Source organism: Carcharodon carcharias, assembly GCF_017639515.1.
Source record: "Carcharodon carcharias isolate sCarCar2 chromosome X unlocalized genomic scaffold, sCarCar2.pri SUPER_X_unloc_15, whole genome shotgun sequence".
Taxonomy (NCBI): domain Eukaryota; kingdom Metazoa; phylum Chordata; class Chondrichthyes; order Lamniformes; family Lamnidae; genus Carcharodon; species Carcharodon carcharias.
Window position 1 is genome coordinate 104,744 of NW_024470870.1, and position 25,333 is coordinate 130,076.

The 25,333-nt window shown below is 56.1% G+C and overlaps 1 protein-coding gene across 5 annotated transcripts in view; it reads right to left on the reverse strand.

Annotated features, from left to right (window-relative positions):
- Positions 1-753: 753 nt before the first annotated feature.
- The window catches only part of LOC121275079 (calcium-binding and coiled-coil domain-containing protein 1-like), a 49,968-nt gene continuing 25,388 nt past the window's right edge, over positions 754-25,333 (reverse strand). For 2 of the 5 annotated variants that reach the window (XM_041182485.1, XM_041182483.1), the window contains 6 exons: positions 24,679-24,804; positions 23,096-23,191; positions 20,099-20,192; positions 19,571-19,728; positions 4,847-5,022; positions 754-1,113 (listed from right to left, as the gene is read on the reverse strand). In XM_041182485.1, the coding sequence (XP_041038419.1) occupies positions 903-1,113; positions 4,847-5,022; positions 19,571-19,728; positions 20,099-20,192; positions 23,096-23,191; positions 24,679-24,804 (861 nt within the window). In that variant the 3' untranslated portion in view covers positions 754-902. The remainder of the gene's footprint in view (positions 1,114-4,846; positions 5,023-19,570; positions 19,729-20,098; positions 20,193-23,095; positions 23,192-24,678; positions 24,805-25,333) is intronic. The other 3 variants (XM_041182484.1, XM_041182487.1, XM_041182486.1) reach the window with 3 other exon arrangements.

Here is a 25,333-nt window from a genome sequence, read left to right on the forward strand (position 1 = left end):
TGGAGGGTCAGTGCTGAGGGAGAGCCGCACTGTCGGAGGGTCAGTACTGAGCGAGCGCCGCACTGTCGGAGGGTCAGTGCTGAGGGAGAGCCGCACTGTCGGAGGGTCAGTGCTGAGGGAGTGCCACGCTGTCGGAGGGTCAGTACTGAGGGAGCGCCGCACTGTCGGAGGGTCAGTACTAAGGGTGCATGTGCTGTCAGAGGGTCAGTGCTGAGGGAGTGTAGCATTGTCAGTGGGTCAGTACAGAGGGAATGCGGCACTGTTGGAGGGTCAGTGCTGAGGGAGTCCCACATCCTTTTTCACTGTGTTTGGAGTTCAGCATCAGGATGGACCGGAGTTGGAAGTTAAGGATGAAGGGAACGATTTTTGCATGGGAGAGAGAAAAAGGGGAGAGAGAGAGAGGGGGAGAGGGAGAGAGAGGAGGAAAGAGAGATGGAGGGGAGAGAGCATGAGAGGGGGAGAGATAGGGAATAGTGAAAGAGGGCAGAGATGGGGAGAGGGAGAGAGAGTGGGAGGGAAAGAGGGGTAGAGAGGGGGGGAAGAGATAGAGAGGGAGAGAGATAGAGAGGGAGAGTGATAGAGAAGGGGAGTGAGGAGGAGAGATGGAGGGGGAGAGAGGAGGAGAGAGGGAGGTGGGGTTGGGGGGGGGGGTGGGGAGATGGGGAGAAGGAATGACCAGAAAGTAGAGAGAGAGGGCGAAAGAGATGAGGGAAGAGAAGAGGAAAGATGGTCAGAGAGAATGCAGAAGAGAGACGGGGCAACAGAGATGGGCGAGATGGAGGGAGAGAGAGAGTGGAGGGAGACGGGGAGAGATAGAGAGAGCACAGAAGAGAGAGGGAGAGAGAAATGGAGAAAGGGAGGGAGAGAGAGACAGGCAGACGGGAAGGCAGCAGGATGCTGGGTCACTGGAAGATGAAGGGATCGCTGGTGCTGAAGAAAAAGTGACTATCGATGTGATGCTCCAACGCCTGCTTTCCAAAGGTGTCCGGGAATCGGTGCTTACAGATTGGGCACTTCTTCCACAGCTCATCAGGGGGATTTCTCTCCGCCCCTTTCTGAAAGCCATCGTCCAAGCCAGCCTCTGCTGGCCTGGGGCCTCTGGGTTCTGTGGATCTGAGAAAGAGAGAGAAAGAGTCAGGAAGAGAGAATGAGAGAGAAAGTGAGAAAGAGAGAGGTAGAGGAAGAGAGAGAGAGAGAGAGACAGGGACCAGAGAAAGACAGACAGAGAGATGGGGGGAGAGTATGAGAGATAAAGAGAGAGGCAGAGTGAGCGTGAGGGACAGAGACAGAGAGAGAAAGAGAAGAGAAGCAGAGGGAGAGAGGAAGAGCGAATGAGAGAGAAAGTGTGAGAGAGACACAGAGGAAGAGAGATTGAGACAGTGTGAGAGAGAGGCAGGAAGACAGAGACGGAGAGAAAGAGAGAGAGACAGACAGGGAGTGAGAGAGAGAGAGAGAAAATGAGAGAGTGAGAGAGAAAGAGAGAGAGAGGCAGAGTGAAAGACAGAGAGAGGGATAGATAGAGAGAGAGACAGAGAGAGGGAGACAGAGAGAGACAGTAAAAACAGGGCAGAGAGTGCGATAAAGAAAGACAGAAAGGGCAACAGACAGAGAGAATGAGAGAGAAAGCGAGAGGAAGATACAGGGACAGAGAAAGAGAGGGTGTGAGAGGCAGAGAAAGGCAGACAGAGAGTGAGAGAGATAGAGAGAAGGAGAAGAGAGACAGAATGAGAGACAGAGAGAGACAGAGCAAAAGAGAGACAGAGAGAGACAGAGAGGGAGAGAGAGAGACAGAGTAAAGAGAGAAAAAGAGACAGAGACAGACAGACAGTGACCGAGAGAGAAAGACAAGAGACAGAGAGGGACAGAAAGAAGGAGAGAGACAGACACAGAGAGAGTGTAAGTGACAAAGAGGAGGCGAGACAGAGAGAGGAGAGACAGGGTGAAAAAGAGACAGAGAAAAAGAGACACACAAGAGAAAGAGGAAAAGAGTGTGAGAGACAGGGAGGACAGGGAGAAAGAGGAAGAGAGACAGAGAGAAAGAGACAGAGAAAAACAGAGAAAGAGACAGAGAAAAACAGAGAGAAAGAGGAAGAGAGAGAGAAGAGAGACAGAAAAAGTGAGAGAGACACAAAGAGCGTGAGAGGAAGTGAGAGAGAGACAGTGACACAGAGAGAGAGACAGAGGACCAGAGAGGGAGCGAGAGAGGGAGAGGCGGTGGGGGAGGGGGGCGGAGACACAGCACAGGGTAACAGTTTCAGAGATGGATGGAGAGATTTGGAGACAGAGTAAATCGGAGAGACAGGAAAAAGAGAGAGAAAAAGAAATAGAGAGGGGGCCACACAGGCAAAGTGAAATCAAGAGATGAAGGGAGAGAAAGTGGGAAAGAGGGTGAGAGAGAGATATAGAAACCGAGGCAACGACAGAGGGAGATTGAGATGGAGAGAGAGAGAGAACAAAGTTGCGTATGTTAAATGACATCCCTGATTCATTATCATCAAACAGCACTTCAATCAAATTTTATTCACAAATGACTTCCTCCAGCCCCGCAGAACACAGAGTGTCTAATGATGCTGAAAATTGCTCCTGGAACATTCTGACAGCGCCGTATATCTTCACCGCCGCTGCTCACTCGCTCGCTCTCTCTCTCTCTCTCTCTCTGTCTCTCTCCCTCCCTCCCTCCTCCGGCAGAGGCACCTTTAGACAGCGCTCGGACTCTGGGCCTCTCTATTCCACACTTTGCGAAGGGGCCCGTGCCGCAGTCTGAACAGCTCGCTCAGGGGGAAATGAACCGCTTTGCAGCGGGAGGCACAGTGCTCCGGGTACCGGAACATCCCACAGGCGTTCCCACACCCACCCCTCCCCACCACCCACCACCAACCTTGCCTCGCTTCCCCATCGTCTTGGTGCCCCCACTGCCTCAAACATAAAGGAGCAGGGGCAGCAGGAGTCTGTCTGGACCCTCAAACCCGCCCCACCATTTAGTACTATCGCCCCTGACCCCGGGGGGGGCTTCTACCCAACTTTCCGCTCCCCCCGCCCCCCTCGATTCCCCACCACCCCCTCCCCCCGCCCCCGGAGCCCAAAAATCCCTCTACCCCAGCCTCAAATGTCTTCACCAATGGATCGTCCCCTTGAGGTAGAGAATTGCAAAGATTCTCAACCCTTTGAGCGAAGACATTTCTCCTCGTCTCAGTCCTGAACGACTGGCCCCTTATCCTGAGACTGTGCCCCCCACCCTCACTCCCGTGTTTTAGACTCCCCCGACCAGCGGGACCGATCTCCCATCGTCCACCCGGTCAAACCCCTTCAGGTTCTTGTAGGTTTCGATGGGATCGCCTCTCGTTCTTCCAAACTCCAGGGAATATCAGCCCAGTTCACTCAGCCCCTCATCATCGGACACCCCCACCCCCACCCCGCCTCATCCCAGGGACCAATCTAGTGACCGTCCAACAGTGCGGCGCTCCCTCAGCACTGACCCTCCCACAGTGCGGCGCTCCCTCAGCGCTGACCCTCCCACAGTGCGGCGCTCCCTCAGCACTGACCCTCCCACAGTGCGGCGCTCCCTCAGCACTGACCCTCCCACAGTGCGGCGCTCCCTCAGCGCTGACCCTCCCACAGTGCGGCGCTCCCTCAGCACTGACCCTCCCACAGTGCGGCGCTCCCTCAGCACTGACCCTCCGACAGTGCGGCTCTCCCTCAGCACTGACCCTCCGACAGTGCGGCTCTCCCTCAGCACTGACCCTCTCACAGTGCGGCACTCCCTCAGCACTGACCCTCCGACAGTGCGGCTCTCCCTCAGCACTGACCCTCCCACAGTGCGGCGCTCCCTCAGCGCTGACCCTCCCACAGTGCGGCGCTCCCTCAGCACTGACCCTCCCACAGTGCGGCACTCCCTCAGCACTGACCCTCCGACAGTGTGGCTCTCCCTCAGCACTGACCCTCCGACAGTGCGGCGCTCCCTCAGCACTGACCCTCCCACAGTGCGGCTCTCCCTCAGCACTGACCCTCCCACAGTGCGGCGCTGCCTCAGCACTGACCCTCCGACAGCGCGTAGCTCCCTCAGCACTGACCCTCCCTCAGTGCGGCTCTCCCTCAGCACTGACCCTCCGACAGTGCGGCTCTCCCTCAGCACTGACCCTCCGACAGTGCGGCGCTCCCTCAGCACTGACCCTTCGACAGTGCGGCGCTCCCTCAGTACTGACCCTCCGACAGTGCGGCGATCCCTCAGCACTGACCCTCCGACAGCGCAGCTCTCCCTCAGCACTGACCCTCCGACAGTGCGGCACTCCCTCAGCACTGACCCTCCGACAGCGCAGCTCTCCCTCAGCGCTGACCCTCCGACAGTGCGGCGCTCCCTCAGCACTGACCCTCCGACAGTGCAGAGCCCCCTATTTAAATGAAGCTTTATCCAGTATCTAACCCCTTGCGGTACCTGTCCTGGGAGTGTTTGATGGGGACAGTGTAGAGTGAGCTTTACTCTGTATCTAACCCCGTGCTGTACCAGTCCTGGGAGTGTTTGATGGGGACGGTGTAGAGGGACCTTTACTCTGTATCTAACCCCGTGCTGTACCTGTCCTGGGAGTGTTTGATGGGGACAGTGTAGAGGGAGATTTACTCTGTATCTAACACCGTGCTGTACCTGTCCTGGGAGTGTTTGATGGGGACGGTGTAGAGGAAGCTTTACTCTGTATCTAACCCCGTGCTGTACCTGTCCTGGGAGTGTTTGATGGGGACAGTGTAGAGGGAGATTTACTCTGTATCTAACCCCGTGCTGTACCTGTCCTGGGAGTGTTTGATGGGGACAGTGTAGAGGGAGATTTACTCTGTATCTAACCCCGTGCTGTACCTGTCCTGGGAGTGTTTGATGGGGACCGTGCGGAGTGAAGTAACCCCATTCCCATGCGTCATGTTGACAGTCAGCGGTGGGACCCACCTCGGTGCTGAATCGCTCTCCGGTTCGAGGTCCACTTTTCGAGACGCGGTGCTTGACGTGAGCTCCCAGTTTGCCGGCTCCACTACCTCCTAACAGCAGAAGGCGAGAAACAGATTTTAAAAATTAGGTTCCAAGAGGGAGAATCTCCCCCCTGAACCTCCCCCACCACCCCACCGGGACAGTGAGGATACAAGCTGAGTCCCTTTAGAGGTTAACACACACGCATATCGAGGCAGGACTAAACAAATTGCATTTATACGTTGCCTTTAACTTTGGAAAACATCCCCAGGATGGAACGTCGGAGCATTGATCAGACAATATTTGACCCGCGAGTAATGTAATGAGACATGAGGTCAGTTTTAAGGAGTGTCTGAAAGGAGGTGTGAGAGAGAGAGAGAGAGAGAGACAGACAGACAGAGATAGAGAGAGAGAAGTGGAGAGGTTTAGAGAGCCAAATACAGAGAGCTCAGAGGCCTCAGGCAGCTGAAGGCACGGCCGCCAATGGCGGAGCGACGGGAATCGGGAGGTTTGGGAGAGAGAGGGCGGGATTGGAGGAGAGCAGAGACCTCAGAGGGCCGTAAGGGGCTGGAGGAGGTTACAGAGGTAGCGAGGGTTGTAGGGGCTGGAGGAGGTTGCAGAGATAGGGAGGGTTGTAGGGGCTGGAGGAGTTTACAGAGATAGGGAGGGGTGTAGGGGTTGGAGGAGGTTACAGAGATAGGGAGGGGTGTAGGGGTTGGAGGAGGTTACAGAGATAGGGAGGGGTGTAGGGGTTGGAGGAGGTTACAGAGATAGGGAGGGGTGTAGGGGCTGGAGGAGGTTACAGAGATAGGGAGGGTTGTAGCTATTTACAATCTGTATTAATGACTCTGATGATGAGGCAGGGAGGAATGTGTCCACGATTGCTGGCTGTACCCGGTTAGGAGGGAAGGTAAGCTGTGTGGAGGACACCGAGAGTCCGTGGAGAGACACGGACCCGGGTAAGTGAAGGTGGCAGACGGATTGTAACGTGGGGCTGAGCGAAGTTATTCACATTGGTCCTAAGGATAGAAAAGCAGAGCATCTCCTAGAAGCTGTGGGACCCGCAGGCCTCAGAGAGACTCGGCTGGGGGCTGGTTCGAGGAACCTGGAGCGTTCGGGAGCAGGTGCAGCGAGCGTTGAGGAAGGTGAATGGTGAGTTGCCAGGGGATGGGAGAGCAGGAGTAAAGAAGTCTGGCTCCAGTTGTAGAGGGTTTTGGCGTGACCACACCTGGAGCACTGTGCGCAGTTCTGGTCTCCGCACTTAAGAAAGGATGTACCTGCGCTGGGAGACGGTGCAGTGAAGGTTGGAGGCTGTGCAGCGAAGGGGGTCGCTAGATTGGTCCCTGGGACTGGGGTGGTGGTGAGGTGGGGGGGCTTCGATTGTCATTAAAAACCCTGCCTGGTTCACCAACGTCCAGTCAGGGAAGGGAAACCCGCCACACCCACCCAGCCTGGACCTGCACGTGACTCCAGACCCCTTCCCGGCGACAGGGCTGACTCTTGAACTGCCCCCCCTTCCACCCGCCCCGGCTTTCTAACGGCCGAGTGAGACACTCAGCTCAAGGGGGCAGTTAGGGGGGCGGAGGGCAAGAAAAGCCAGCCCAGCTGGCGAGTCCCACCCAACCCCACCACCTCCCCCGCCCCCCCATCGCGAGCGAATGTCCTCGAACGATCTGCGCCCGCAGATTCCCCCCGGCTCCCTCTGTTCCTGTACCCCGGTTTGAAATTGCGCTCTGCCTTCTCCACTGCTTTGCCTCATCCTTCCCACCAAATCGTAGGCCTCTGCGCCCCCCTCTGTGTTAAGCACTGCAGGTCCCGCAGGCAGTAAAGGCGGCCAACGGTATGTTGGCCTTCGTAGCCAGAGGAGTCAGGTACAGGAACAGGGATGTCTTGCTGCAATTGTACAGGGCCTTGGTGAGACCACACCTGGAATACTGTGCGCAGGTTTGGTCTCCTTATCTGAGGAAGGATGTACTTGCTACAGAGGGAGTGCAGCGACTGATTCCTGGGCTGGTGGGACTGACACGTGAGGAGAGATTGAGTCGGTTAGGATCATATTTGCTGGAGTTCAGAAGAATGAGGGGTGGGATCTGATAGAAACCTATAAACAGGACTAGACAGGGTAGATGCAGGAAGGATGTTCCTGATGGTGGGGGTGGGGGGAGTCCAGAACCAGGGGTCACAGTCTGAGGACACGGGGTAGACCATTTAGGACTGAGATGAGGAGAAATGTCTTCACCCTGAGAGTGGTGAGCCTGTGGGATTCACTACCACAGACAGTAGCTGAGACCAAAACATTGTGTGTTTTCCAGAAGGAGTTAGATGTAGCTCTTGGGGTGGAAGGGATCAAAGGGTATGGGGAGAAAGCGGGAGCAGGCTACCGAGTTGGACAATGAGCCATGATCATAATGAATGGCGGAGCAGAGCTCGAAGGGCCGAATGGCCTCCTCCTGCTCCTAGTTCCTGTGTTTCTATGTTAAATTCCACCTGCCACGCGCCCACCCACACCACCAGGCTGCCTGCGTCCCTCCTGGAGCCCATCATCGTCCACCCCACTGTTTTCCTGTTTGCAATCCTGCCCCGCATGCCTGCGAGTGAGAGCTATGTACGGGTTAGGAGCAGGAGTAGGCCCCCTTCGAGCCTGCTGTGCCCCCCCCACTCAATAAGATCGTGGCTGATCCGATTGTAACCAAAAGTCCATATTCCCGCCTACCACCACCCCCCGCTTCACCACCACCACCACCCCCCCCGCTTCACCCCCCCCAACCCCGATCGCCCTTTGTCTCCCTTGCTGGTCAAGAATCTATCCACCCCTGCCTTAAAAACATTCATTGACCCAGCCCCCTCACCCTTCTGGGGAAGAGAGGTCCAAACACTCACGACCCCACCCACCCCAAGAGATAAAGATTATCCCCATCTCCGTCTTCAACAGGGGACCCCTTATTCTGAAACTGTGCCCCCTCCCCCCTCATTCTAGGTTCCCTCATGAGGCGTGGGGGGGGGTGGTGGGGAAACATCCCTCCCAGCATCCACCCTGTCGAGTGCCACCACGCCCTCCCCTCAGAATCTTCTATGCTTCGATAAGATCACCTCTCGTTCTCCTAAACTCCCAACGGGTCCAGGGCCCAACCTGCTCAACCTTTCCCCGTGAGACAAACCCCCCTTCGTCCCAGGGATCGGCCGAGTGAACCTTCTCCGAACGGCCCCCAATGCCAGTACGTTACCCCCCTCCCTTAAGTAAGGAGACCGGGCGTCTCACCAACGCCCTGTACAGTTGTAGTAAAACCTCCCCACTCATATATCCCCATCCCCCTCGCAATAAACAGCAACCACTCCATTCGCCCTCCCCATCACTCGCTGCACCTGCGTATCAACTTTTTGTGGCTGGAGTACCAGGACGCCCAGATCCCTCCGTACCTCAGAGTTCTGCCATCCCTCTCTCTCTGTTTAAATAACGTGCTGCCTTTCTGGTCTTCCCACCAAAGTGGACATGTTCGCATTTCCCCCCACCTAATACTCCATCCGCTAATCTTTTGCCCGCTTGCTTAACCTGTCCAAGACGCTTTGCAGACTCCCTTGGCCCTCTACGCCACTTAGTTTCCTATCTACCTTATTCATTGATATAAGTTGCTGCTATATATGAAAAAGAGTAGTGGCGAAAAAGCCGGGGAGCACCACCATGTATCAGCATCCAGCCTGATCAACAATGGTTCACTGATAAAACCCTGTACCTCAGTCAATCCCTTACCCGTACCTGTCATTGTCCCCTTTTAGTCCCACGGGTTTAAACAATAACGAGTGTTGGGACGGCCTTCCTGGTTTTTAAAAAAATAATTCATTCACGGGTTTGTGGGTGTCGCTGGGCTGGACCCAGCATTTATTGCCCATCCCTAATTGCCCCCTTGAGAAGGTGGGGAAGTTAACCGCCTTCTTGAACCGCTGCAGTCCCCGCGTGGTGTAGGTACACCCACAGCGCTGTTAGGGAGGGAGTTCCAGGATTTTGTCTCGTGTGGTGTAGGTACACCCACGGCGCTGTTAGGGAGGGAGTTCCAGGATTTTGTCCCATGTGGTGTAGGTACACCCACGGCGCTGTTAGGGAGGGAGTTCCAGGATTTTGTCTGTGTGGTGTAGGTACACCCACAGCACTGTTAGGGAGGGAGTTCCAGGATTTTGACCCAGCGACAGTGAAGGAACGGCCGATATATTCCCAAGTCGGGATGGTGAGCGGCTCGGGAGGGGAACTTGCAGGCGGTGGTGTTCCCCATGTGTCTGCTGCCCTGGTCCTTCTAGATGGTAGAGGTGGTGGGTTTGGGCGGCGCTGTCGAAGGAGCCTTGGCGAGTTGCTGCAGTCCATCTTGTAGATGGTACACACACTGCTGCCCCTGTGCGTCGGTGGTGGTGGTGGAGGGAGTGAATGTTTGTGGATGGGGTGCCCCATCGAGCGGGGGGGCTGCTTTGTCCTGGATGGTATCGAGCTTCTCGAGTGTTGTGGGAGCCGCACTCATCCAGGCGAGTGGGGAGTGTCCCATCCCACTCCTGACTTGTGCCTTGTAGATGGTGGACAGACTTTGTTGGGGGGTTAGTCAGGAGGTGAGTGACTCTCCGCAGGATTCCCAGCCTCTGACCTGCTCTTGTAGCCACAGTGTTTATATGGCTGGTCCCAGTTCAGTTTCTGGTCAATGGTAACCCCCAGGATGTTGATGGGGGTTAGACACAGAAAGCACACACATGCATGTCACATGTGCACACACACGCATGTGCGCACACAAACATACACACACAGGCAGACAGACACACATACACACGCATGCATGTGCACACACGCGCACACACACATGCACAGACATGCACACCATTGCCAGGAATACTCAGTCCTGTCTCTGACAGGGAGAACATGTTTATAGCAGAGCTGAGCTGTAATGGGGTAGAGCATGTAAATTATCATTCAAATCAAATTTTATTCCAATGAAGCAGAACTCGAGCCTCCAATGGCGCTGCCTTGCCTGTGTGCTGTGTGTCAACTGAGCTCTTGTAGCTCGCTCACTCACACAGACACACTCATACTTACTCACTCACACACACACACACACACACTCACACAGACACATACACAGACACACTCACACAGACACATACACAGACACACTCATACTCACTCACACAGACACACTCACACTCACTCATACACACACACTCACACAGACACACTCACACAGACACACTCACACTCACTCACACACACACACTCACACAGACACACTCACACTCACTCACACACACACACACTCACAGACACACTCACACTCACTCACACACACACACTCACACAGACACACTCACACTCACTCACACAGACACACTCACACAGACACACTCATACTCACTCACACACACACACTCACACAGACACACTCATACTCACACACACACACTCACACAGACACACTCATACTCACTCACACACACACACACACACACACACACACACACACTCACTCACACAGACACACTCACACAGACACACTCATACTCACTCACACACACACACACACAAACACACTCATACTCACTCACACACACACACACACACACACACACACTCACACAGACACACTCACACACTTACACAAACACTCACACAGACACACTCATACTCACTCACACAGACACACATACACAAACACACACATAGACACACCGATACTCACATACACACAGACACACTCATACTCACTCACACAGACACACATACACAAACACACACACACATACACAAACACTCACACAGACACACATACTCACTCACACACACACACACACACACACACACACACAGAAACACTCATACTCACTCACACACAAACACTCACACAGACACACTCATACTCACTCACACACACACACACACTCATACACACTCACACAGACACACTCATACTCACTCACACGCACACACAGACACACTCATACTCACTCACACAGACACACTCATTCTCACTCACACACACACAGACACACTCATTCTCACTCACACACACACACACTCACACAGACACACTCAAACACACACACAGACACACTCCTACTCACTCACACACACGCACAGACACACTCATACTCACTCACACACAAACACACACAGACACACTCATACTCACACACACAAACACTCACACAGACAAGCTCATACTCACACACACATACACTCACACAGACACACTCACACACAAACCCTCACACAGACACACTTATACTCACTCACACAGACACACATACACAAACACTCACACACACACACACACACACATACACAAACACTCACATAGACACACTCATACTCACTCACACAGACACACATACACAAACACTCACACACACATACAAACACTCACATAGACACACTCATACTCACTCACACACTCATACTCACTCAGACTCACACAGACACACTCATACACACACACATACACAAACATTCACATAGACACACTGATACTCTCACACAGACACACTGATACTCACTCACACACACATACACAAACACTCACATAGACATACTCATACTCACTCACACACACACTCATACTCACACTCACACAGACATACGCATACTCACTCACACACACAGTCACACAGACACACTCATACTCACTCACACAAACACTCACACAGACACGCTCATACTCACACACACAAACACGCACACAGACACACTCATACTCACTCACACACACAAACACTCACACAGACACACTCATACTCACTCACACACACAAACATTCACACACACACTCATACTCACACTCACACAGACACACTCATACTCACACAGACACACATACACAAACACTCACAAACACTCATACTCACTCACAGACACACTCAAACTCACTCACACAGACACACATACACAAACACTCACATTGACACTCATACTCACTCACACAGACACACCCAAACTCACTCACACAGACACACATACACAAACACTCACATAGACACACTCATACTCACACACACACACACACACACTCACACAGACACACTCACACAGACACACTCATACTCACTCACACTCACACACACACAAACATATGCAGACACACTCATATTCACACACACACACAGACACACCCATACTCACACACACTCATACAGACACACTCATACTCACTCACACAGACACATCCATACTCACACACACTGAGACACACTCATACTCACTCACACACACTCACACAAACACTCATACACACACTCACACAGACACACACACACCCATACTCACTCACACACATACACAAACACTCACACAGATACACCCATACTCACTCTCACACATTCACACGCTTTCACTCACAATACACAAACACACAGACACACACACACCCATACTCACTCTCACACTCACACACACTCACTCTCACATTCACACACACTCACCCACACATTCACACACACTCACATACACACACTCACACAAACACACACAGAAACACTCACACAACACCATTCGCTCACACAAACACACACATTCACGCACTCACTCACACATACACATACACACACACACCCACCCACACTGATACCCAGCTGCGATCTGCTCCATTAACCTGCTCCGCAACCCATTACAGAGATTAAAATGAGGCCTACATCTCGCAGTTCATGCTGTACATACTAAATACACTCGTAAAAAACCCAGCATTCGCATCCATAACAAGACACTCAGCGATAAATCAGTCAGGGGCCAAGCAGATTCAAAAAAAACCGGAGCAGTTTGTGCTGATTTAGTGCAGAGGAGTTTGCAGAAAGGGATTGGATTGATATCCGGGACACTGACCAGCTCTTCATCTGTCCGATTAACTCATTACATCAACACAGAAAGTTTCAAAAGATGGGGAGAGGGAGAGAGAGAGAGCGAAACACACACACAGACAGGCAGAGAGAGACAGAGAGAAGGAAACACAGAGAGAGAGACAGAGAGAAGGAGATACAGGGAGAGAGAGAGACGGAGAAGATGACAGAGAGAGAGAGACAGAGAGAGAGAAACAGAGAGAGAGAGAGACAGAGAGAGAGAGAGACACACACAGACAGAGAGAGAGAGGCAAAGAGAGAGAGGCAGAGAGAGGGAGACACAGAGAGAGAGACAGGGAGAAGGAGACAGAGAGAGAGACAGAGTGAGACAGAGATAGATAGAGAGACAGAGAGTGAGAAAGAGTGGCAGAGAGAGAGAGAGAGATAGAGGCACACACAAAAGACACACAAACATAGACAGTGACAGAGAGAGAGGGAGAGGCAGAGTGAGACAGAGATAGAGAGACACACAGAGACACACATACACAGTTAGTGAGGGAGAGACAGACACTTATAGAGACAAAAAGACAGAGAGAGAGACACACACACACAGATAACAAGGAAGAGGGGGACAGAGAGAGAGAGAAAAAAATAGAGAACGACACAGAGACTGAGAGAAAGAGAGAGACACACACAAAGACACACAGGCACAGACAGTGAGGCAGAGAGAGAGAGAGACACAGAGAGAGTGAAAGGGAGAGACACAGACAGACAGACGGAGAGAATAACACAGAGAGAGAGGCACACAGAGAGGCAGTGAGAGGGTGACAGATTCACACAAAGATAGAGAGATAGACACACACAGACAGATGCAGAGAAACACAGTCAGAGACAGAGAGACTTGGACCTACAGAGGGAGAGAGAGACACACACACACACAAATGGTAGAAGGGGGCGCACACACACAAAAATGACAGACATAGAGAGGACAACTAACAGAGAGACAGAGATAGATACAGACACACAGGCAGAGAGAGGAGACAAAGAGAGAGAGAGAGTGAGGAGACACAGAGAGAAAGAGAGAGAGAGAGAGGGGACGCAGAGAGAGGAGACGCAGAGAGAGGAGACGCAGAGAGAGGAGACTGAGGGAGAGAGAAAGGCAGAGCGAGAGAGAGGGACAGGGAGAGGCAGAAGGAGAGAGAGGGAGAGAGAGAAAGGAGAGAGGGACAGAAAGAGGCAGAGAGAGAGAGAGAGACAGAGGAAATACAGAGAGAGAGAGAGACAGAGGAAATACAGGGAGAGAAGATACGGAGAGAAACAGAGGGGGAGAGAGAGAGAGAGAGAGTCAGAGAGAGGGAGAAAGAGATGGGGAGAGAGAGACAGAGAAAGTCAGAGAGAGAAACAGAGCGAGGGAGAGAGAGAGACAGAGGGAGAGGTAAAGAGAGACAGAGAGGAAGACAGAGACACAAACAAACCAGAGGGAAACAGACAGAGAGAGTGACACAGATAAAGAGAGAGTGAGAGAGATAGACATGTAGGCAGAGAAAGAGACCAACACAGATGAAGAACGAAAGACAGTGAGTCACAAACAGGGGACAGAGAGAGAGAAAGAGACAGAACGTGAGAAAAAGAAAATGAGAGAAAGGGAGGACATAGAGTTGGAGAGAGAGAAATGGAGCAAAATAGAATTAAGCAGCATGAAGGAGTGATTATAAAAAGCGCAGGAGCACCAAATGAAGCAAATTAAACACTGAAGGTAGCAGAGGGGGATTAAAACATTAATGCAGCTCAGACACTGAACGAGCAGTCATGATTTATTAATGGACATAGATTGAAGGACTTCTCTCTCTCCCTCTCCTCTCCAAGTCAGAAGGTCAAGTGGGTTCGAGCCTCAACTCTAGAGACTTCAGCCCTGTACTCTAGGCCTCCAGAGCAGTACTGAGAGTACTCTCGGGGGGTCAGCGCTGAGGGAGCACCGCGCTGTCGGAGGGTCAGTGCTGAGGGAGCGCTGCACTGTCGGAGGGTCAGCGCTGAGGGAGCGCCGCACTGTGGGAGGGTCAGTGCTGAGGGAGCGCCGCACTGTCGGAGGGTCAGCGCTGAGGGAGTGCTGCACTGTCGGAGGGTCAGTGCTGAGGGAGCACCGCACTGTCGGAGGGTCAGTGCTGAGGGAGCGCCGCACTGTGGGAGGGTCAGTGCTGAGGGAGCGCCGCACTGTGGGAGGGTCAGTGCTGAGGGAGCGCCGCACTGTCGGAGGGTCAGTGCTGAGGGAGCGCTGCAGTATTGTAGGCGCTGTTTTCCAGATGAGCTTTTAAACTGAAGCCTTAGCTGTGCTCTCGGGAGATGTTTAATGTCCCATGGTCTCAGTACATAGAAAAGCAAGAGGAGATCAAACACATAATTACACTGTATATATGCTGTTCATATATACGATGCTGTGATTCCAAAACTGCACCTCTGGGCACAGTTACAGTCTCCGTGTCTCTCGGTTAGGCCACTCTTGGAGCACTGTGCACAGTTCCAGTCTCTGTATCCCTGGGTTAGACCACACTCGGAGCACTGTGCACAGTTCCGGTCTCCGTATCCCTGGGTTAGACCACACTGGGAGCACTGTGCACAGTTCCAGTCTCCGTATCCCACTGTTAGACCACACTCGGAGCACTGTGCACAGTTCCGGTCTCCGTATCCCTGGGTTAGACTACACTCGGAGCACTGTGCACAGTTCTGGTCTCCGTATCCCTGGGTTAGACCACACTCGGAGCACTGTGCACAGTTCCGGTCTCCGTATCCCTGGGTTAGACCACACTTGGAGCACTGTGCACAGTTCCAGTCTCCGTATCCCTGGGTTAGACCACACTCGGAGCACTGTGCACAGTTCTGGTCTCCGTATCCCTGGGTTAGACCACACTCGGAGCACTGTGCACAGTTCTGGTCTCTGTATACACTGGTTAGATCACACTTCGAGAACTGTGCACAGTTCCGGTCTCCGTATCCCTGGGATAGACCACACTCGGAGCACTGTGCACAGTTCTGGTCTCCGTATCCCTGGGTTAGACCACACTGGGAGCACTGTGCACAGTTCTGGTCTCTGTATACACTGGTTAGACCACACTCGGAGCACTGTGCACAGTTCCTGTCTCCATATCCCTGGGTTAGACCACACTCGGTGCACTGTGCACAGTTCCGGTTTCCGTATCCCTGGGTTAGACCACACTCGGAGCACTGTGCACAGTTCTGGTCTCTGTATACACTGGTTAGATCACACTTGGAGCACTGTGCACAGTTCCGGTCTCCGTATCCCTGAGTTAGACCACACTTGGAGCACTGTGCACAGTTCCGGTCTCCGTATCCCTGAGTTAGACCACACTTGGAGCACTGAGCACAGTTTCAGTCTCCATTTTATACAAAAGGTTATCGAGGCACTTGTGAAGGTGAAATAAAGATTCATGAGAACGATACCAGAACTGAGCAGCTTATAACCATCAGGGAAGACTGAACAGGCCGGGCTCTTTTCTCTAGAAAAGAGAAAGCTGAGGGGGTGACCTGATCGAGATCATTAAAACTATGAAGAGGCTTCGATTGGGGAAACGAAGAGAAGATGTTTCCACTTGTGTTGGGGATGGGTCGGGGGAGAGAGAGAGACCCGAACTCGGGACCCATCAATATGAGACGGTCACTAATGAATCCAATCAGGGGAATTCAGGAGAAACTTCTTTACCCAGAGAGCGGGGAGAATGTGGGACTCGCTCCCGTGGGGAGTGGGGAGAATGTGGGACTCGCTCCCGCGGGGAGAATGTGGGACTCGCTCCCGTGGGGAGTGGGGAGAATGTGGGACTCGCTCCCGCGGGGAGAATGTGGGACTCGCTCCCGCGGGGAGAATGTGGGACTCGCTCCCGCGGGGAGAATGTGGGACTCGCTCCCGCGGGGGAGAATGTGGGACTCGCTCCCACGGGGAGAATGTGGGACTCGCTCCCGCGGGGAGAATGTGGGACTCGCTCCCGTGGGGAGAATGTGGGACTCGCTCCCGCGGGGAGAATGTGGGACTCGCTCCCGCGGGGAGAATGTGGGACTCGCTCCCACGGGGAGAATGTGGGACTCGCTCCTGCGGGGAGAATGTGGGACTCGCTCCCGCGGGGGAGAATGTGGGACTCGCTCCCGCGGGGAGAATGTGGGACTGGCTCCCGCGGGGAGAATGTGGGACTCGCTCCCGCGGGGAGAATGTGGGACTCGCTCCCGCGGGGAGAATGTGGGACTCGCTCCCGCGGGGAGAATGTGGGACTGGCTCCCGCGGGGAGAATGTGGGACTCGCTCCCGCGGGGGGAGAATGTGGGACTCGCTCCCGCGGGGAGAATGTGGGACTCGCTCCTGCGGGGAGAATGTGGGACTCGCTCCCGAGGGGAGAATGTGGGACTCGCTCCCGCGGGGAGAATGTGGGACTCGCTCCCGCGGGGAGAATGTTGGACTCGCTCCCGAGGGGAGAATGTGGGACTCGCTACCGCGGGGAGAATGTGGGACTCGCTACCGCGGGGAGAATGTGGCACTCGCTCCCGCGGGGAGAATGTGGGACTCGCTCCCATGGGGAGTGGGGAGAATGTGGGACTCGCTCCCGCGGGGAGAATGTCGGACTCGCTCCCGCGGGGAGAATGTGGGACTCGCTCCCGAGGGGAGAATGTGGGACTCGCTCCCGCGGGGAGAATGTGGGACTCGCTCCCGCGGGGAGAATGTGGCACTCGCTCCCGCGGGGAGAATGTGGGACTCGCTCCCGCGGGGAGAATGTGGGACTCGCTCCAGCGGGGAGAATGTGGGACTCGCTCCCGCGGGGAGAATGTGGGACTCGCTCCCGCGGGGAGAATGTGGGACTCGCTCCCGCGGGGGAGAATGTGGGACTCGCTCCCGCGGGGAGAATGTGGGACTCGCTCCCGCGGGGAGAATGTGGGACTCGCTCCCGCGGGGAGTGGCCCGGGAGAATGTGGGACTCGCTCCCGCGGGGAGAATGTGGGACTCGCTCCCGCGGGGAGAATGTGGGACTCGCTCCCGCGGGGAGAATGTGGGACTCGCTCCCGCGGGGAGAATGTGGGACTCGCTCCCGCGGGGAGTGGGGAGAATGTGGGACTCGCTCCCGCGGGGAGAATGTGGGACTGGCTCCCGCGGGGAGAATGTGGGACTCGCTCCCGCGGGGAGAATGTGGGACTCGCTCCCGCGGGGAGAATGTGGGACTCGCTCCCGCGGGGAGAATGTGGGACTCGCTCCCGCGGGGAGAATGTGGGACTCGCTCCCGCGGGGAGAATGTGGGACTCGCTCCTGCGGGGAGAATGTGGGACTCGCTCCCGCGGGGAGAATGTGGGACTCGCTCCCGCGGGGAGAATGTGGGACTGGCTCCCACGGGGAGAATGTGGGACTCGCTCCTGCGGGGAGCGGGGAGAAGGTGGTTTAACGTAATTAAAACTCTTGAGAACGACACTCAGTTGGCTGTAAAAGCTCGGCAGGTCAGGGAAGCTGCTATATAAATGCAAATCTCCCTTGAAGGGAATTGAGTGAAGTGTCATTAATCCACTGAGCTAGGGCCATTAGGTATTTCAGGCAGTCCTCCATCTCACTGTAAAGTGCTCTGTGCTTGTAATAATGGACTAATCGACTACTTGGAAAGGCTGCAGAATACTGACAGCAGGGACCTAAATGGTTTGAGTTTTTACGGCAGGATGGGAACAGGTGGGGGTGGGGAGCTGCACGTCAAAGATATTTACGGCGGTCATCAACATGGCTCCCAGGGTGCGTTCTCCTGCCGACTGACATTGCCCGGCACACTTCTCCGATACGTTCGGAGCCAGGGCTGCTTCAGTGCGGCACTCCCTCAGCACTGATCCTCCGACAGTGCGGCTCTCCCTCAGCGCTGACCCTCCGACAGTGCGGCTCTCCCTCAGCACTGATCCTCCGACAGTGCGGCTCTCCCTCAGCGCTGACCCTCCGACAGTGCGGCTCTCCCTCAGCACTGACCCTCCGACTGTGCAGCTCTCCCTCAGCACTGACCCTCCGACAGTGCGGTGCTCCCTCAGCACTGACCCTCCGACAGTGCGGCTCTCCCTCAGCGCTGACCCTCCGACAGTGCGGCTCTCCCTCAGCACTGACCCTCCGACAGTGCGGCTCTCCCTCAGCGCTGACCCTCCGACAGTGCGGCGCTCCCTCAGCACTGACCCTCCGACAGTGCGGCGCTCCCTCAGTGCTGACCCTCCGACAGTGCGGCACTCCCTCAGCGCTGACCCTCCGACACTGCGGCGCTCGCTCAGCACTGACCCTCCAACAGTGCAGCTCTCCCTCAGCACTGAACCTCCGACACTGCGGCGCTCGCTCAGCACTGACCCTCCCACAGTGCGGCGCTCCCTCAACGCTGACCCTCCGACAGTGCGGCACTCCCTCAGCGCTGACCCTCCCACAGCGTGGCGCACCCTCAGCGCTGACCCTCTGACAGTGCGGCTCACCCTCAGCACTGACCCTCCGACAGTGCGGCTCTCCCTCAGCACTGACCCTCCGACAGTGAGGCGCTCCCTCAGCACTGACCCTCCGACAGTGCGGCACTCCCTCAGCACTGACCCTCTGACAGTGCGGCTCTCCCTCAGCGCTGACCCTCCGACAGTGCGGCTCTCCCTCAGCACTGACCCTCCGACAGTGAGGCGCTCCCTCAGCACTGACCCTCCGACAGTGTGGCTCTCCCTCAGCGCACCCTCCGACAGTGCGGCGCTCCCTCAGCGCTGACCCTCCCACAGTGCGGCGCTCCCTCAGCGCTGACCCTGTTTGCACTCCGCTGGTCTCGCCGTTTTCTGGGGTACTCACGGACTGCGCCTCTGCCAGCTGCAAGGCGATGGACACGGGTTGACTGATGACGACGCGGTCAGCCTGTGGCCTGGGTAGGGGACTGCTCGTGCCCTCGGGCGGGTCGCTGTCCGGCTGGCTCAGCCTCTCGTTCGCCACGCACGTCCCCAGCTCACCGGCTGACAGAAGGAGAGCAGAGAGTGTCTCAGAGTGAACGGTCACACGTGCAGACTTCCGTTAAACACATAACTAGGAGTGTTTGATGGGGCCGGTGTAGAGGGAGCTTTACTCTGTATCTAACCCCGTGCTGTACCTGTCCTGGGAGTGTTTGATGGGGACAGTGTAGAGGGAGCTTTACTCTGTATCTAACCCCGTGCTGTACCTGTCCTGGGAGTGTTTGATGGGGACGGTGTAGAGGGAGCTTTACTCTGTATCTAACCCCGTGCTGTACCTGTCCTGGGAGTGTTTGATGGGGACGGTGTAGAGGGAGATTTACTCTGACGAGGACAGTTTGACCTGCCGGTCTAATGAATCGTGGCTGGTACAGACCTGGTGAGTTTCTGTCCGCCTCCCCCTGGATCGCAGCCTCTCTCTGCTTCGCCTGCACCTCCTGCTCCAGTATCTTGACGCAGGCCTGGATCACCTGAGAGAGAGAGAGAGAGAGAGCACAGAGTGGGTTAGAGCCCTCGGAGGTACCACCGCCTCCCCCTGGGAACTGCCAGGGAATCGGCCTGACCGGTGGGGGGAAGGGGCTCTGCATATCTGAGCTGGCCTGTGGCCTTCTGCGATCTCTGCGCTCGGTGGGGTGGGGGGAGGGTTGGTGTTTTCCCAAGAAGCAGCAGGAGTGGACCACTCATTTCCTCCAGCCCACTACCTCCTCACCAATCCGTCCCATCTCAAATCCCATAAGATGACAGTCGATCTTTCACCTCGACCCACCCCACCACCCCCGTTCGCCCCGTTTCCCCACCCCCATCCCTCGACCCCCTCGGTGCCCGAAAATCCATCGACCTCTGGCGGGTTTCGGATATACTCGACTGCAGGGCATCCACCGGGGTAGGGAATTCCGAAGACTCACCCACCCTCCCGAGTGAAGAAATCTCTTACCCGTCTCGGTCCGAAATGGACGACCCTTGAATCTTACCCCCACCCCCCCTACCCTACCCTACCCCACCCACTCACCCCCCCACCCCCCCCCACCGCCCCCCCACCCCACCCCCCCTGCACAATCCCGGTTCCGGACTCTTCAGCCAGGCTGGAGAGTTGGGGGAACAGCCTCCCTTGTCCCTGAAATCACTCTCTCTCTCTTCCTCATTCTCCCTCTCTCTCTCTGGTCCCCTCTCTCTTCACTCTCGGACTCAGTCTGAATCAGCCTCAGGGAGTTCCCTCTGCAGCTGGTGACAAGGTCAATTCCTGGGGTCACCTCCCAATATGAAGCCAGGGTGAGAGGCAGCCTGGGGCTCAGAGAGACCCTGGGGCACAGTCTCCCACTGTTTAAGGTCCCATGGCCTCAGTGCATGGTAAGCAAGGCGAGCTCAAACACGTTATTACATTCCCATGGGATCGTGCTGTCCATATCCTCCCTGCTGTGATTCCCAGACTGCACCACCGTGCACAGTTCCAGTCTCCGTATCCCTGGGTTAGACCACACTCGGAGCACTGTGCACAGTTCCGGTCTCCGTATCCCTGGGTTAGACCACACTGGGAGCACTGTGCACAGTTCCGGTCTCCGTATCCCTGGGTTAGACCACACTTGGAGCACTGTGCACAGTTCCGGTCTCCGTATCCCTGGGTTAGACCACACTCGGAGCACTGGTTACAGTTCCGGTCTCCATATCCCTGGGTTAGACCACACTGGGAGCACTGTGCACAGTTCCGGTCTCCGTATCCCTGGGTTAGACCACACTTGGAGCACTGTGCACAGTTCCGGTCTCCGTATCCCTGGGTTAGACCACACTCGGAGCACTGTGCACAGTTCTGGTCTCCGTATCCCTGGGTTAGACCACACTGGGAGCAATGTGCACAGTTCCGGTCTCTGTATCCCTGGGTTAGACCACACTCGGAGCACTGTGCACAGTTCCGGTCTCCGTATCCCTGGGTTAGACCACACTGGGAGCACTGTGCACAGTTCCGGTCTCTGTATCCCTGGGTTAGACCACACTGGGAGCACTGTGCACAGTTCCGGTCTCCGTATCCCTGGGTTAGACCACACTCGGAGCACTATGCACAGTTCCGGTCTCCGTATCCCTGGGTTAGACCACACTGGGAGCACTGTGCACAGTTCCAGTCTCCGTATCCCTGGGTTAGACCACACTCGGAGCACTGTGCACAGTTCCGGGCTCCGTATCCCTGGGTTAGACCACACTTGGAGCACTGTGCACAGTTCCGGTCTCCGTATCCCTGGGTTAGACCACAGTCGGAGCACTGTGCACAGTTCCGGTCTCTGTATCCCTGGGTTAGACCACACTTGGAGCACTGTGCACAGTTCTGCTCTCTGAGGGAGTGCCGCACTGTGGGAGGGTCAGTGCTGAGGGAGTGCCGCACTGTCAGAGGGTCAGTGCTGAGGGAGAGCCGCACTGTCGGAGGGTCAGTGCTGAGGGAGTACCGCGGTGCCGGAGGGTCAGCGCTGAGGGCGCGCCGCACTGTCGGAGGGTCAGTGCTGAGGGAGTACCGCGGTGCCGGAGGGTCGGCGCTGAGGGAGCGCCGCACTGTTGGAGGGTCAGCGCTGAGGGAGAGCCGCACTGTCGGAGGGCCAGCGCTTAGGGAGAGCTGCACTGTCGAAGGGTCAGTGCTGAGGGAGAGCCGCACTGTTGGAGGATCAGTGCTGAGGGAGCGCCGCACTGTCGGAGGGTCAGTGCTGAGGGAGAGCCGCACTGTGGGAGGGTCAGCGCTGAGGGAGAGCCGCACTGTCGGAGGGTGAGTGCTGAGGGAGAGCCGCACTGTAGTACGGTCAGTGCTGAGGGAGCGCCGCACTGTAGTACGGTCAGTGCTGAGGGAGAGCCGCACTGTCGGAGGGTCAGTGCTGAGGGAGAGCCGCGCTGTCGGAGGATCAGTGCTGAGGGAGCGCCGCACTGTCGGAGGGTCAGTGCTGAGGGAGAGCCGCACTGTAGTACGGTCAGTGCTGAGGGAGCGCCGCACTGTAGTACGGTCAGTGCTGAGGGAGAGCCGCACTGTCGGAGGGTCAGTGCTGAGGGAGAGCCGCGCTGTCGGAGGATCAGTGCTGAGGGAGCGCCGCACTGTCGGAGGGTCAGTGCTGAGGGAGAGCCGCACTGTAGTACGGTCAGTGCTGAGGGAGCGCCGCGCTGTAGTACGGTCAGTGCTGAGGGAGCGCTGTGATGCAGGAGGTGCTGTCTTTCAGATGATACATTAAACAGAGACGTCCACTCCGCGGTCCTGGGTGGACGGACATGCTCCCACGGTGACAGTTCCGAAGGGCGGTGATGGTCGATGGTGGACAGGCTTTGGGGGGAGTCGGGGAGGTGAGTGACTCGCCACAGGATTCCCAGCCTGTGACCTGCTCTCGCAGCCACAGCCTTTACCTCTCACCTGCTTCTCATTCTGAAGCACCTCCTTCTCTTTCTGGGCCACTTGGAGGGCCGATTTCATCTCGTTTCGCTGTCGGAGCATCTCTGACACCTGGACCTGAGGGAGGAGTGAGAACAGATTCACTGCTTGCTCCCCAGACGCTGTCCTTTACCCCCTCGGTCCCTCCCCCAGGGGGCCGCAGGTTCTGTCCGAGAGGGAGACGGGGAGAGAGAGAGAGGAATATGGGGAGAGACAGAGACAGGGAGAGAGAGAGAGACACACAACGAGGGAGAGAGAGAGAGAGAGAGAGAGAGGGAGAGAGAGAGAGACAGGGAGAGGGAGAGATGGAAGCGGGGAGAGAGAGAAAAATGGCGAGGGAGAGAGAGTCAGCGAGAGGAAGAGAGAGGAGTCGACAGAGAGAGAGAGAGACGAAGACAGGGAGAGAGACAAAGACAGGGAGAGAGACAAAGACAGGGAGAGAGAGACAAAGACAGGGAGAGAGACATAGACAGGGAGAGAGACATAGACAGGGAGAGAGACATAGGCAGGGAGAGAGACAAAGACAGGGAGAGAGACATAGACAGGGAGAGAGACATAGACAGGGAGAGAGACATAGACAGGGAGAGAGACAAAGACAGGGAGAGAGACATAGACAGGGAGAGAGACATAGACAGGGAGAGAGACAAAGACAGGGAGAGAGACATAGACAGGGAGAGAGACATAGACAGGGAGAGAGAGGGACAGGGAGAGAGAGAGAGAGAGGGACACGGAGAGAGAGGGACAGGGAGAGAGAGGGACAAAGACAGGGAGAGAGAGAGGGACAGGGAGAGGGAGAGAGAGAGGGACGGGGAGAGGGAGAGACAGGGAGAGAGAGGGACAGGGAGAGAGAGAGGGACAGGGAGAGAGAGGGACAGGGAGAGAGAGGGACAGGGAGAGAGAGGGACAGGGAGAGAGAGAGACAGGGAGAGAGAGGGACAGGGAGAGGGAGAGACAGGGAGAGAGAGAGACAGGGAGAGAGAGGGACAGGGAGAGAGAGGGACAGGGAGAGAGAGGGACAGGGAGAGAGAGGGACAGGGAGAGAGAGAGACAGGGAGAGGGACAGGGAGAGAGAGGGACAGGGAGAGAGAGAGACAGGGAGAGGGACAGGGAGAGAGAGAGACAGGGAGAGAGAGGGACAGGGAGAGAGAGGGACAGGGAGAGAGAGAGACAGGGAGAGAGAGGGACAGGGAGAGAGAGAGGGACAGGGAGAGAGAGGGACAGGGAGAGAGAGGGACAGGGAGAGAGAGGGACAGGGAGAGAGAGAGACAGGGAGAGAGAGGGACAGGGAGAGAGAGAGGGACAGGGAGAGAGAGGGACAGGGAGAGAGAGAGACAGGGAGAGAGAGGGACAGGGAGAGAGAGGGACAGGGAGAGAGAGGGACAGGGAGAGAGAGGGACAGGGAGAGAGAGGGACAGGGAGAGAGATGGACAGGGAGAGAGATGAGGGGGCAGAGAGAGAGATGAGGGGGCAGAGAGGGTGAGAGAGAGGAGGGAGAGAGAGAGAGAGGATGAGAGAGACAGCAGGATATGGTGGTTATGCTGACACTGAGGTTGGGATATCCTTACCCTGCTGCGGTCCCGCTCCCGACCCAGTTCCTGTTTCAAACGTTGGGTCTCTGCCTCCCTGTCCTGGGCACTGGCCTTCCAGTTCAGCAGCTCCGCACTCAGCCTCAGCACCTTCTCTTTTTCTACCTGTCGAGGGAATAGAGCAAGAAGAAACACAGGAGTCACGCCATGCTCGCACCTGATGTTTCACCTCCAATCCCTCATCCCTCCTCCTCCCTCAACATCAACCCGTCTGACAGTGCGGCACTCCCTCAGCACTGACCCTCTGACAGTGCGGCGCTCCCTCAGCACTGACCCTCCCGACAGTGCGGCTCTCCCTCAGCACTGACCCTCCGACAGTGTGGCGCTCCCTCAGCACTGACCCTCCGACAGTGCGGCGCTCCCTCAGCGCTGACCCTCCGACAGTCCGTCTGTCCCTCAGCACTGACCCTCCGACAGTGCGGCGCTCCCTCAGCACTGACCCTCCGACAGTGCGGAGCTCCCTCAGCACTGACCCTCCCACAGTGCGGCGCTCCCTCAGCACTGACCCTCCCGACAGTGCGGCTCTCCCTCAGCACTGACCCTCCGACAGTGCGGCGCTCCCTCAACACTGACCCTCCCACAGTGCGGCTCTCCCTCAGCACTGACCCTCCGACAGTGCGGCGCTCCCTCAGCA